This window comes from Dermochelys coriacea, chromosome 12 (assembly GCF_009764565.3).
Source record: "Dermochelys coriacea isolate rDerCor1 chromosome 12, rDerCor1.pri.v4, whole genome shotgun sequence".
NCBI lineage: Eukaryota > Metazoa > Chordata > Testudines > Dermochelyidae > Dermochelys > Dermochelys coriacea.
Genome location: NC_050079.1, coordinates 37,344,787 through 37,357,542, shown reverse-complemented (window position 1 = coordinate 37,357,542; position 12,756 = coordinate 37,344,787). Strand labels below are relative to the sequence as shown.

General features: G+C 59.4%; 1 protein-coding gene across 9 annotated transcripts in view; it reads left to right on the top strand.

Moving 5' to 3' along the window:
- GSE1 (Gse1 coiled-coil protein) overlaps positions 1–12,756 on the top strand; it is a 359,568-nt gene that overhangs the window by 302,396 nt on the left and 44,416 nt on the right. For all 9 annotated transcript variants that reach the window (XM_038368956.2, XM_038368953.2, XM_038368955.2 and 6 more), the window contains one exon: positions 2,742–2,960. In XM_038368956.2, coding sequence (XP_038224884.1) covers positions 2,742–2,960 — 219 coding nt within the window. The remainder of the gene's footprint in view (positions 1–2,741; positions 2,961–12,756) is intronic.

The following is a 12,756-nucleotide window of genomic DNA, read 5'->3' as shown; positions in this document are numbered from 1 at the left end:
CTGGCGCCAAGGTGCAGGGGGACCCGGCATGGGTGCGGGGGAGTGCTCAGTGAAAGGGGCGGTTTGGTGTTGCTGGTGCAGGGCTGGGAAGGTGTCCAGTGGGGCAGGACTTCAGAAAGTGCTCCTGGCTGTCGGTGTTCCCATCCTCTCTGCAATGGTCCCAGGCCCCTCACCCCCATAACCCTGGATTCTCACCTGGCTTGGGGTGCGGGGGCAATGAGTGTGAGGGGATGTTTGTTCTGCCACAAAACAATTTTTAGACCATGTGAAGCCTGATGGGCAATTTCTGCCCAGACCTGGGATGGTACAGGGGTTGTGGGTTTGAATTGAGGGGCATTGGCAGAGCTCTGTGGGTACTGGGGGAGCCCAGGGCTGGACTAGCAGGGGCTGCGGGTCGGGACTGAGGGGCATTGGCAGAACTGCCTGACAGCCATGGCCCTCCCTCTTTCCTAAACTATATTGAGTCCATTCATTCCCAGCTGAGCGAGAAGCCTGGAGCAGGATGATGGGGGCGGGTGATGGACTCCCAGCTCGCAGGGTGTCAATGTGGGGGGACAGCCAGCCAGCCCCCTGGAGCGACCTTTCCCCGTGCGCTGCTTCCGAGCGGCAGCTGCGAGGCCCCGGCTGAGGGCCCCCAGCCCCTGCGTCTGGCTGAGCAATTGGCGGTACAGCTCGGGCTAATTTTTGCTCAGCCCTCGCAGACTCGGGTGAGTGCAGCGGCTCAGCCTGCTCCTGGCTTTCTCCCTCTCTCTCCCTCTTCTGCCTTTAGCAACAGAGCGGAGGACACGGAGGGGTCAAACGCCTGGATCAATGCTGCTTCAGACGTGCTCAATAGGGCCTGCTGCTGGGTGCCGCGCTGACAAAACACCACTGTTATCTAAAAGCGGCCCTGGATATTACAGATCAGCTGGGGCCATGTGACTTCGCGGCAGCTGTTCGCCCGAGAGTGTCAGCCTGTTTTCTGTGGGGAACAGTGTCTGTGTGCCGTTGCTTTGTTCGATAAGCTCCAAGCGCTCGCTGGGAAGAATGGGGTTTCCCTGAGCACCGCTCTCTTTTATAATCCATCACGGGCTGCAGAAATTAAACCCAAAGCCCCCGTGCCCCGCAACCCCCAGCTGACGGAAGCCGGGAGTCACCTGCCAGCCTGCGCTCTGTAAGCTCTTTGATTCTCTACTCTCTCCTTTGCAGGAAAGGGGCCCGGCTGACCTGGGGGCCGGGCGTTTGATTCATTGTTCTGGACCTGCCTCTTTCATGGGGGCTGTGTTTCGGAGGCAGGGATGGGAGAAAGGGCCATGCTTTGTGTGCCTGGCGCCGTGTGACTCCACAGGCCAGGGGCGGTTGGGCTCATCAGGTAGGAGGGTTTCAAAGACTTTCTCGCCTTCAGCTGAAATCCTCAGTCTATTTCTCTCCCCCTCTCCCCTTTCGCACGGAGCCGAAGGGGGAAGCCCAGTTGCTTGCTCAGTGTCCGATCTCGTGAGTCCCGGTGGGATGGGGAAATGAGAGCTTAGATTCACTATTTTTGTTGTCTCTGATTCCCTTCCCTCCTGTTGGATTTCGGGAAAAGGACTGAAAATCCAACAGCTCCTGTTCTAGCAGATCAGGCCTTCTTCCAAGACGTCCATGTTTGGGATCTGGCCCCAGTTGTCCGCCCGCTGCTGCCTCTCCTCTTGCTTTCTTTGGAACCTGGCTGGCATCAGTTTCTGCCTCTTCCCCCTTCCCCTCGCAAGGCTGCCCGCGACATCCCCCAGATGGGCTCGTTCATAAGGCGGTCTCCTCCTGGGGATCCGCAGCGTCAGGGAAGGGTCGAGCGCTCGTAACGCACTGGGTCAGCTGGGCTTGTATTGATATTGAAGTGGCAGGCGGGCTGCTTTTGGAGCTGGGACGCTGTTGACGTATGGAGTCTTTGATGCAGTTCTGTGTGGGTGGAAAAGATGGTCCAGTGGGTGGAGCACTCAAGGGGGATTGAGGTGGGGTCTGGGTTCAATTCCTGGCCCCACCACAGGTTTCTTGGCTGAGTCGCTTTCCCTAGGTTCCCAGGGAAGTTAGAAACCTCACGAGCTCTGGGCCCCGGGCCCGTCGTCTCTCTCAGATGGGGGCTGTGTGCCTCTCTGGAGGGGGGCATTGGGAGGGTAACTCAAGTGGGAGATGCTCAGATGCCAGAGTGGGAGCGTCGTGTAGCATCCAGAGAGACCGGGGAGGCAGGTGGCCTGGGTGGATGGTGAGCTGTGGTGGTTGTACTTGGTTGCCCCCTTCAGCTGATCCAAGTTTCGGGGCGCAAGCGGGGGCATCTGCAGCCGAGACCAGGAGAGAGAGGAGGCTCCCAGCCCTGCTGGGCAACCGCCGGGTGCAGGTCTCGGCAGCTCCCTTAAGAGAGACACCCGTTCCCCCACTACCGCCCAGGGCTGGCCTTGCTGAGCATTGGGCAGCCGTGACTGGTGACCAGGGAGCTGGGAGACTTGGCTTCAATTGTGGGCAACTTCAGGGCAGTCATGTCCCCTTCCCTGTCCCTCGTCTCCCCCTCAGTAAATGGGGGCACTGCCTTTGCATAGCGCTTTGAGATCTGCGGCAGGCAAGCCCTGTGTGGGTGCTGGGGGTGGGTGGCTGCCCGGGGGCCGGTGTCCATGCCAGGCTCTTGACTGCTGTCGTCTGCCCCGGGCTCTGTCCCTGTGTGCGGTAGCGACTCTCTCGTCACTCGGGCGCCTGTCTCCCGGTGATCTGGATTGTTCTTTTCGTTGTTTCAGGCATGAGCCATGAGCCAAAGTCACCTTCACTAGGAATGCTCTCCACCGCGACCCGGACCACGGCCACCGTCAGCCCCCTGACCCCTTCTCCTCTCAACGGCTCCCTTGTGCCCAATGGCAGCCCGGCGACCAACAGCTCCTTGTCAGTCCAGTCAGCGCCTTCCTCCAGCTTCGCTGCTGCCCTGCGCAAACTGGCCAAACAGGCAGAGGAACCCAGAGGTAAGAGAGGAGCCGGGAGAGGGGCCCTTGAAATGACACCTGGGGCATAGGTGCCGACTCCGTGGGTGCTCAGGGGCTGGGAAAAATTGGTGGGTGCTCTGCATCCCCTGGCAGCTCCCCTGCCCCAGCTGACCTCTGCCTCCTCCCCTGCGCAAGCCGCCGCGTCCTGCTTCTCCCCCATCCCTCCCAGCGCTTGCACCACGAAACAGCTGGGAGGAGGAGGAGGAACATGGCACGCTCGCTCGGGGAAGAGGCGGGGCTGGGGCGGGGATTTGGGGAGGGGTCCAATAGGGGCAGGGAGGGAGCGGAATCAAGATGGGGCAAGGGGCAGTGGGGGCGCGAGCACCCACCGGCACCAACAAAAGTTGGCGCTTGTGGCCTGGGGAGGTGTGCCTGAGACAGACCCCTCGCCCAGCCCCGCTCAGAGCAAACCTGAGATCCTCGCCTGGCGCCGGAGCTGACCCCAGGTACTCGCAGCAGCTCACTCCAAGGAACCCCAGGCTTCAGGATGAAGCTGAGTGATTGACAATGGGGGTCAGGCCGGGATTTCCCTCTCCAGCGCCATGCACAGCACCCACTTAGGGAGGGTGTCAGACATGGTGTGCTGTGATGGCGTTACTCTGCTCTTCTCGAGCACCTTTCACCCCCGGATCGCAAAGCGCTTTACAAACCTGAATCAAGACTCCCAGTGCCCCCCAGTGAGGCTCGGTTAAGGGATATACAGGGATCATGTCACTCTGTGCTGAAATGCAACCTTCTCTGGGGTGGAATGTAACAGCCCTTTATGTAAGGGTCACTTACCCGGTACTGAAATGCAGCCACCTCTGGGGCGGAACACAGCTGATGTTGCACAAGGATTTCCTCACCCCCTTGCAGTCACCTCTAGAATGAAATACAGCAGTTTTGTATATGGGGGTTGCCCACCCAGTGCTGAGATGCAGCCACCTCTGGGGTGGGGATCACCTACCCAGTGCTGAGATGCAGCCGCCTCAGGGCTGGGTTGCTGCAGCTGGTTAACAGCAGGCAGCAATGCTCTGTGCAGTAGTTTGGGACAAGGAGGGAAGAAGCGTTTGTCTCACTGAAGCTGAAGGTGGATACTGGGTGGGCAGAATGTTACTTGCCGGGGCTAACAGCCCTGCTGCTGTGATCTCTCAGGGGCTCAGGGCCGTGGTTTCATGCGAGCCAGGTCTGGATGGGCTGCTTGGCAGCGCCTGTGCAGGCCAATGGGGTGACTGCCTGGAAGCGGGAGCCTAGGAGGCTGCAGGAGCCAGGGTTGCGGGTGTTCAGGAGCAGGCCCTGCGTCTGAGTGCAGCGTCTGTCTGTGTCTTTGGGACAGGGAGCCCTGTGCTCCCTCAGGACTACGGCAGGGCAAGGACACGATGCTCTGGGCACAAGAGGCTGAGGCAAAGGGATCCACAGATCCTGCAAGGCCAGCAATACAGTTGTAGAGAAAGGAGTTACTGCCCATCACCCTCGCCTCTGGACGCGTCCCCATTATTCAAAGCCAATCCAAGGCCTGCTCTGACACTCTGTTACCTGCCCTCTCCCCGCCCCCACTTAAAGCCCCTTCCCGATATTAACCCAGATCCAGCGGGAGGCCGGGACAGCTGCAGAGCCCAGCTCTGTGCCCAGGGGGTCTGTGCCCTTGGGCTTGGGCTGGGGGCGCTCCGATCCCAGCTGTGAGGACAAGGTGCAGGGAGAGCTGTGGCTGCCGTTACTGCTCGCTCGCCACACACAGATGACTCTGCTCTGTGGGAAGCTCAGCTCTGAAAGCAGCATCTGCTGTATAGAGCAGCCAGCATAAACCAGAGCCCTCCCCTCCTGCTGTCCCCAGCCCCGCTGCCCACCCCCTCTCTTCTGGCTGGGCCCCCGTGTGGCTTTCCCTCGCCACGGCACAGTGCCCAGCACCTGTGGGGTGGAACGGGGGCCTCCGGCAAGCCGTGTGGCACTCCATGGCACAGACGGACATGCGCTACGGAGCTCCGTCCTGCCAGCTCCCTGCACCAACCCCACAGCTGGGTTTGAAGGCTGTGGGCTGTAGCCGGGCCGGGAAGCTGTTCAAGGGCTGCGGGAGGTTGTGGTCATGTGAGATTTGCCCCATTATGCCCCATCCCCTCCCCCGTCAAGGCCTCTGAGGCCACCTTGCCTTGCCGACCCTGGAGGCTTGGCTGGAAGAGCTTTGCCCCCCTGGAAATGCAGCTTATATTGGCCAGAACTTAACCCACCTGCCTGAATGGAATAAGCTAGACCGGCAAATGGTCTTTTGGGCTAGGCTCCCCGCTCTGCCCTGGGGTGCTGCCAGCACAGCTCTGTCAGGTTGGGGGTGACAGCTTTTCCGCACTCCTCCCCGACAGCGACGCCGGACCAACCTTGCCATGTCGGCCAAGCCCCAGCCGCCGCCCTGTCCCTCTGCCTCCATCCCTTCCTGGGCCCTGGTGCCTGCCTCTCGTGCCAGTGCAGCCCGAGGCAGCTGATGCTGGGGCCTGTTTGCTTGTCTCCGTGCCAGCCTGTTTCTCCCGCAGCCCAAGTGTTCCATAAATCCTGCCAGCCCTAAACCTGTCACATAAACTGTCTGGCAGGCGCCTCTCGCTCGGCAGGGCGGGGGAGCTGGCAGCGGGTGCTTTTTTTTCCTGACCTCATTGAATTGTCACTGAATTGAATTGAAGGAGCTGCCCAGGTGCCATCAGGGGGCAGTGCTGAGCCTCACGGTGGTGGTGCTAAGCAGGTGCTCACTGGCTGGGGTTGGTAGGACATGGCCCTCAGAGCCGTTCCCTTGTTGTGACGCACGGGGTTCGGAGGGGGAGTGCTGGGGGGCAGCACAACCTGTGTCACTGAGCTCTGGGCAAGGGCTGGGGCTCACCCCGCACCCCCGGTGGGCAACCATCCCCTGGCTGGCTGGTACAGAGCTGGCCCCTGCTGTTAACTCTTCCGTGCAAGGTGCAGGTGCCCAGGGCTGTGCCTTCCTCCCACATGTTCCATACAGTACCGACGGGCCTTAGATTTGGGTCAGAAGCTGCTTCTGGCTTCCCTGCTGGGATCCAGCCCAGTCCTGAGGGTGCCCAGCTGCGGGTTTCAGAGCCAGGTCGGATTGGCCAGCAAGTGTTTGGATCCAGGGGGTTGGGCCTGGCCTGTCTAGGGTTCCCAGTAAGCAGCAGCACGGATCCAGAGGTGGGGACCCAGGAGACACCCTTGTAACGTTCACTGCGACTGTCCCCAGACTCCAGGGAACAACACTGTGGAGAATGAGATTGGTGACCCCCCTGGGGTGTGAGTGGATTGTAGGGTACTTCCCCATGCCTCTGCTGTCCCCTCCAACCCTCCTCCGAGAAGCACTCCACTTCCCCTGCCCTCCTCCCCAAGGAGTGGCTCCTACTCTCCCCAAACTGCCATGCGGCCTGCTCTCTCTGCTGCGTTTGCCCGGGGCCTGGCTAGAGTGCAGGCCCGTCGGCTCCGGGAGCACATCCCTGTCTGCCAAGTGCCTGGCCTGGGATCAGCACTGATCCACAAGTGCCTTGTGCCCAGAAGGCAGCCGCGAGGGCAGGACAGGGAGCAAGCCACGAGGGCCTTCTCCTCCCGCTCTGGCTAGTGAGGATCGGATCTGCGGCAGGAGCAGAGCCGTTTCCATCTCACCCTCCTTCTTAAATCCTTAGCAGGTGTTTTTCTCTTGCGGGTGATGGGTAGAATTAGCACGAAGCGTCCATCAGTCCCCTGCACAGAATCAACCCGGGGTCCACTCCCCAAGGGGCTGCATCTGTTCCCCTGTCTCTTTGGGCAGGGCCTCCATAGCCCGGATGCTGCATGCACAGAGCAGACTTGCCCACTGCTAACTCCTGACCCTGCTCCTGCTCCTTGTATCCCTCTGGCTAATTCTCAGCTCAGGGAGCAGCTGGGGGCAACACGCACAAAACTCAGGTGCAGATGCTCAGGGTTTTGGGACTCTGAGGAACAGCTTTGAAAAAGTGTCGATCTCCATAGGGCGGAGCTGCAGGCCAAACTTACCAAGAGCTCCCCAATTTGCAGATGCATTTTCTTGTCTCCCCTTCCCGTAAGATGCATCTGTAGATACAGGTCCCTGCTTTGCACATGCAAATGCTGGGGGGTTGCACTGGCTCTGTACTTCCTTGGTCTGCACCCGTGTGTGAGAGAGGCCTGGGGCATGGGTGCACCTTGAGAGCCGTGCTCATGCTGTGAACAGTGGATGTTGGGTACGGGATCACATGGGGAACGCGCTGCCCCTTGCAGCTGTAGGGAGTTTATATTGTTCGTAGGGCATGGGGCAAGTCCCAAAGGGGAGCAGTTCCCATAGCTGGGGTTGGGGTTCTGGGGCCAGGTCCCTCCCTATGGGTCAGGGTCAGGATCCTAGGAATAAAGCTCAGTGATGTCTTTTGTGTCCCAGGTCCAGGTGGCACCAAACCCCAGGCCCGTCTGGGGCAGCCTGTCCATGGCCCCCAGGCACAAATCTAGGGCTGGCTTCCCCATGCATTCCATGCCCCGAGCGGCTTGGAACTCAGGCCAGGGACGGTGAGGGTGCGGGGGAAAGCCACCTGTCTGCATCAGGCTGCACCCCCTGCACGGGAGGCCAAATGCCCTGAGTGACATGCTCTGGGTGGCCTGGCCATGGGTGGCTGCTTCCCAGGGAGCTGGAGAGGCCGGGCTTATCGGTGGGCTTAGCCGTGGCCTAGAGTTGGGACTGGCAGACTAAGGACCCTGCAGAGACAGGTAGTGGCATTTTGCAGTACCCTGGGCAGTGCGGAATAGGGGCATCTCCTGCTGTCCCACACACTGACTGATGCTGCTGCTGTGCCCACTGGCAGACCTCTCAGTCCTTTAGCGAGAGCCCTTAGCAGGCCCCCAGCCAGGCCTTATACTGTCCCCTCCCTGTGCCGCCCCCAGCTGCCCTCTCTTCTCTGTGGTGCCCAGCTCCGGGCCTGCGGACAGAGCTCTGTCTGGGTGGTGGGTCTTCAGCCAGCTCGTGGGTCTGTGCCGTCGCCCATCCCTCAGGGGGACTGTGGCCTGGGAAATGTGCCGCAACCCATTGGAGCAGCCTTGCCGGCGCCCGTGAAGGGGGATGGTCGGTCCCCTGATGCTGCTGGAGCCGCGGCCCAGGGAGGCTGGAGGGCCGGAGTGGCCAGGCTGAGGCAGGTAAGAGGGAGGTGCTGGGGCAGAAGGTGAGAGTCTCTCCAAGGAGCTGAGGCAGCCACAGGGAGGGGGCAGGATGGAAGCCAATGGAGGGTTGTGGGGGAGGTGTTGCAGGGGCAGCGTTGGCAGGAGGTGGGCATGGGGGGAGCCTCTGACCCCACGGCTGCTAGATCAGTCCGTGCTGGCACAGATCTGAGTGCGCAGCCGCCCGCACTGGGCACGGGATGGCAGGGAGCACGTGGGCAGGGTCAGGGGAGATCCAGCCATCTCGTACCCGCTTGTGGGCTCTGTGGCAGTCACAGCAACTGGGGGCCGGGGCGGGGGGAGCCTGGCGTGCACACACACACGCTCTCTCCATCACTGCAGGCCGGTTACATGGCCCCTGTTTTCCTCGTCTCATTCTGATAACCCGGATCCACTGCTTTGATTCTCCCTGGCTGCTCCGGTTCTTTGTGGTGCTAACTGATCCCTGGCTTGGAGTGGCAGCCCGTATTGCCCAGTCGCCTGCTGACTGATCTGCAGAGCCGATCCGGCACCGTGCCCCTGGCTCTGGGTTTTCTAACCACCTTTGAAGCCGTGGTCTGCGGCCCAGTCTCGCTCCTCTCCATCTCTGACCCCTGCCCCTCCCTCGGAGAGCTCCCTTGTGTTTTTCGCCAGACAACGGCCTGCTCTCCCCACTGCTTCCCGGGCTAATGTCTTTCCTCAGCATGGTGTCTGGAGGGGGAAGTTTAAACTCCATCCGTTCAGATGGAGTGATCCACATGCCATCTCGTTTGCTGTCCCCCGAGAGAACGCGGGACGAGAACGCGGAGGGGAGGCGCCAGCCTTCCCCCACCTCGGCTGCCGAGCTGCCATGCTTCAGTGAAGTTTTACTTTGCCTAAGGCTCCTCCGTGCATTTGCTCACCAGCCAAACTGCCCTGCTCATAATGAAGCCGGCGACTGCTGGGTGCCGGCCTGGAGAAATGCACATCTGAATGATTTCTCTTTCATGGGCTATTTAACGGGAGCCTGGCTAAAGGCGACGCGCAGGCGCCAGTGGGAGGAAGCGCAGGTAGGAATTAGAGGAAGAGTGGAGGTGTTGCAGGGTAGCAGGGAGTGGCAGGGCTTCCCGGCCCCATGCTCCGGATTCTCTTTCATGTAACTCAGTGTCGGGTTTGGAACCACAGTCTGGGGAAGCAAGACCTTTAGCTGCCTGCAATATGGGTGCCCCCGCTCCCTGCCTTGCCAGCAGGGATCTGCAGCATTCCCCTGGAGAGCTCAGCCTCCATGCTGGCCTCTCTGCTGGGGCTGCTATGGCACATGTGGTGTGGCTTCCTTTCCTTTCACACCTGCCCGCCAGCATGCCCAGCTTGTGTCACGCAGGCTAGAGCCCCAGGCCAGGACGTGCGATTCCAGGAGGGGGCATCCTGGAGGTGCCCAGCAGAATCCTGTTCCGGATCCCCCGAGGCAGAGCTTCGGGAGCTGAGCACAACCGAGCCATCCCGGGCAGTCACTCTGTCATTCCAGCGAGGTCATTACTTTTGCAGGCACTTGCTGTGCCCGGGGTTTCATTGAGGCTGGCTGTACGTCATCCCGCTGTGTGTGTCTAGGCAGGCGTAGCCACGCCAGGGCTTGGAACTCACTCTTTGGACAGGAGCCCTAGAGACGAGGGTGCAGGAAGGACCGTTGGTGGGCATGTGTTCCTTACATCACATGTTTGGGGGGGAGGGGGCTCGCTATAGGATGCCACCCGGGACAACTTTTCTTGGATATTCCCAACGCGCGTGAGCCTGACCTGCTAGGTCATTTGGCCATGCAGCGCTGGGCTGGTACAGTGCTAACGTCCCAATGTGCAGGGCCCAGCGCAGACAAGGTTGCACCTCGGCAGGTCTCGCCCTCATGCCCCCAGCAATGGCACCCGCAGAGGCTGTTGCTGCCCTGTGGCACCGCTCTGGGAAGTGTCGATTTCATGACAAGCACCTGGAAATCTGACCTGTATTTCTATTCAATGCCCCTAATCTGGGCGTGAAGATGCTGTGGCCATGGAGCTCAGAGGATTTAAAGAACCTTGTCATTCAAACCCGTGTGACTGAAAAGGGAGACCTGGCAACAAGCAAAATGTGACCCTCTCGCTAAAGGGCAGCCTGTGTGGGGTGTGTTAAAGAGCAATCACACCCTCGCCCACACAGAGCAAGGCTCGTCTCATCCAGCAGGACAGACGGACACATGCACACAATGTACAGAGGCTGGGTCCTTTCCTCCAGCAGATTCTCTCTCTCCTGCTCCGGGCCAGTTTTCGCCCTCTTTTCTCATTGGGATTTCCCTTTCTCTGCCATTTTCTTATCATCTCTTCCAAGTGAGATGGGAGCCTCGGGATCTTCAAACTTCTCAGCCCAGGGGGTTGGAAGTGGTTTCCAACAGGCTTCCCCCTGCCAGTGGGAATCTCCCCACAACGTTAATGGACAGGGGCTAGCGGGACAGAGCTGTAGCCTGAGGTCTTTTTTTGCTGATTGCCTTAGCTGCCCCCCACTCTCTCTGAATGGGCTCCCACCCTTTGCCACGCAGCCAGCTTTGCTCACAGATGCAGCGTCCGCAGCGCCAGCCAGCAGGGGTCAGCCTTATGGAGTGTCTCTGAGCTACAGAGAGCCTTGCCCCGGGGAAGCCAACTTGGGAGTGCTGGAGGTCCCTGGCTTGCCTCCCTTTCTCTGCCTGCTCATCTGGGATGAGTGTAGCCAGGTTATGGAGCTGGAGCATCAACCCTATTAGCGTAGCGCTGGTCGCTGCCCTTCCATTTGCGTCAGACTCCTCTGGGCCACATGCTGCCAGGCCCAGCCCAGATCTGGAGAGGAGACAGCCATGGGCAAAGTCCAAGGGCTGGTCCGTGGCACCGCAAAGAAATCCTGGCTCCTGGGGGAGCATGTATGGGGTTCCTCTACCTTGGCCATGACCCTTTAAAGAGCAACGCGCCAGCACTTAGCCACACGTGGATGGCGTGTGTCAATCGCCAGGACCTTCCTTTGGCGGCACAGCATCTCCTTGCCGCCAGTTTTGGGGGGGGTTCAGTAATTGCACATAATTTGCTGCTGCCAACAGAATTTCTCACGGGGAAGGGAGTGAAAAATGCAGACAAGCTTCAATCTGGCTGCTCGGGGCTGTGTCTTGCGACAGGGAAGGGAGGGAGCTGGGGGCTGCTGGTGACAAGGGAGATCTCTGTGCCCGGCCAGTCGTCTCTGCTTGATGCACTGTTACATTTTCCACTGACCGGCCAGTGCCAAGAGGCAAATCTCCCGAGGGACAGTCCCGCAAACACACAGTGAGATGGGGCCTGGTGTGGGGTGGCAGGATTACATCAAGTGGCTGATGGCCTCTGAAATGTGGAGGATCACCATGGCAGAGGATTAATTAATAATTACGGTGAAAATTGCCCAGCCGTCTGGAAGAGAACGTAAATCAAGCGTGGATCCTACCTAGCATAATGGGAGCTGGTCAGCGCCGACGTATCCCCTAACTGCACACAAAACGGAGAATCAATTTGTAAAATGCTATAGATTCCACCACCCCATCTTCCTCCTCTGGCTCCTTCTCCTCAGCCACGTCTCGCTGCTTAGCCATCAAAAGCGACATTAGTGGGTGCTGACGTTGATTTCCTGATGCTTAAATTTTTCTCTCGCGCGCCAGTCATCCTCACCAATGCCGTCATTTTCCTTTGCAGCGATATACAAAGATCTGCTCCAGCAAATTTGGTTCATAATAAAAAGCTACAGATTTTCTCTGTTGATTTAGATTTAACGACTGTATAATTTGATTGCAGAATCCTTCCCTGTCTTCAGATTTCCCTGCCTGCCTGGGTTTGTGAGATGGATCATCTCCTAGATGTATAATATATGACATTATCTGTCTCGGGAGGCTTTGGGCGGGAGAGGAAGGGGATTGTGTAAAACAGGAATGTGGCATTAGGAAAAGCTATGGGTAAAAAGAGTGCTGAGTGGCAGTGGGCCTTTGACAAGTGGAGGCAAATTAGTGCGTTTCCCTCCTGAACTGCTAGAGGCTGCAGTAGGTTGATGCACTGATCTCTCGTCTCTGGAGAGCTAGGTTCAGATGCCGATTAGATCACTGGAGAAATGAATTTGAGAGGCTCAGTCCCTAACAAGAGTGGCGGAAGGTCTCTAAAAGTGTGGTGGGGAGCACCAGAGCCTGAACTGTGGCCCCGCCTCCTGTGCCCCCCCTTCTCCCTGAAGCCCCGCCCCCACGCCACCCATTCCTCCAAGGCCCCACCCCCACACCGCCCCTTCTCCCAGAGCCCCCCACCCTTGCACCAACCCTTCCCCTGAGGCCCTGCTCCTCTTCCACCCAAGACCCTGCCCCCCACCGCTCACTTGTCTCCACTCCTCCCCCATCACTCGCCCTTGTGGTTGGTAAAAAAGTGGGAGGGCCATGGCTGCCTCCTCCTTCTCCCCCACCCCCTTCCAGCATCCCTGGGCCCTATCAGATGTTTATTCACATCATGAAGCCACCTCCTGATTCTGAGCCATGGTGATTTTCTCAGGGAGGCCAGGACTGGGGGAGCTGCAGGGCAGGGCTGAGATGCATTGGAAGAGCGAGGGAAGCTACCTTGCAGGTCTCTCACACTCCAGCCACACGGCCATACCCAATGCTGGTTGTTCCTCACTTTCCTCA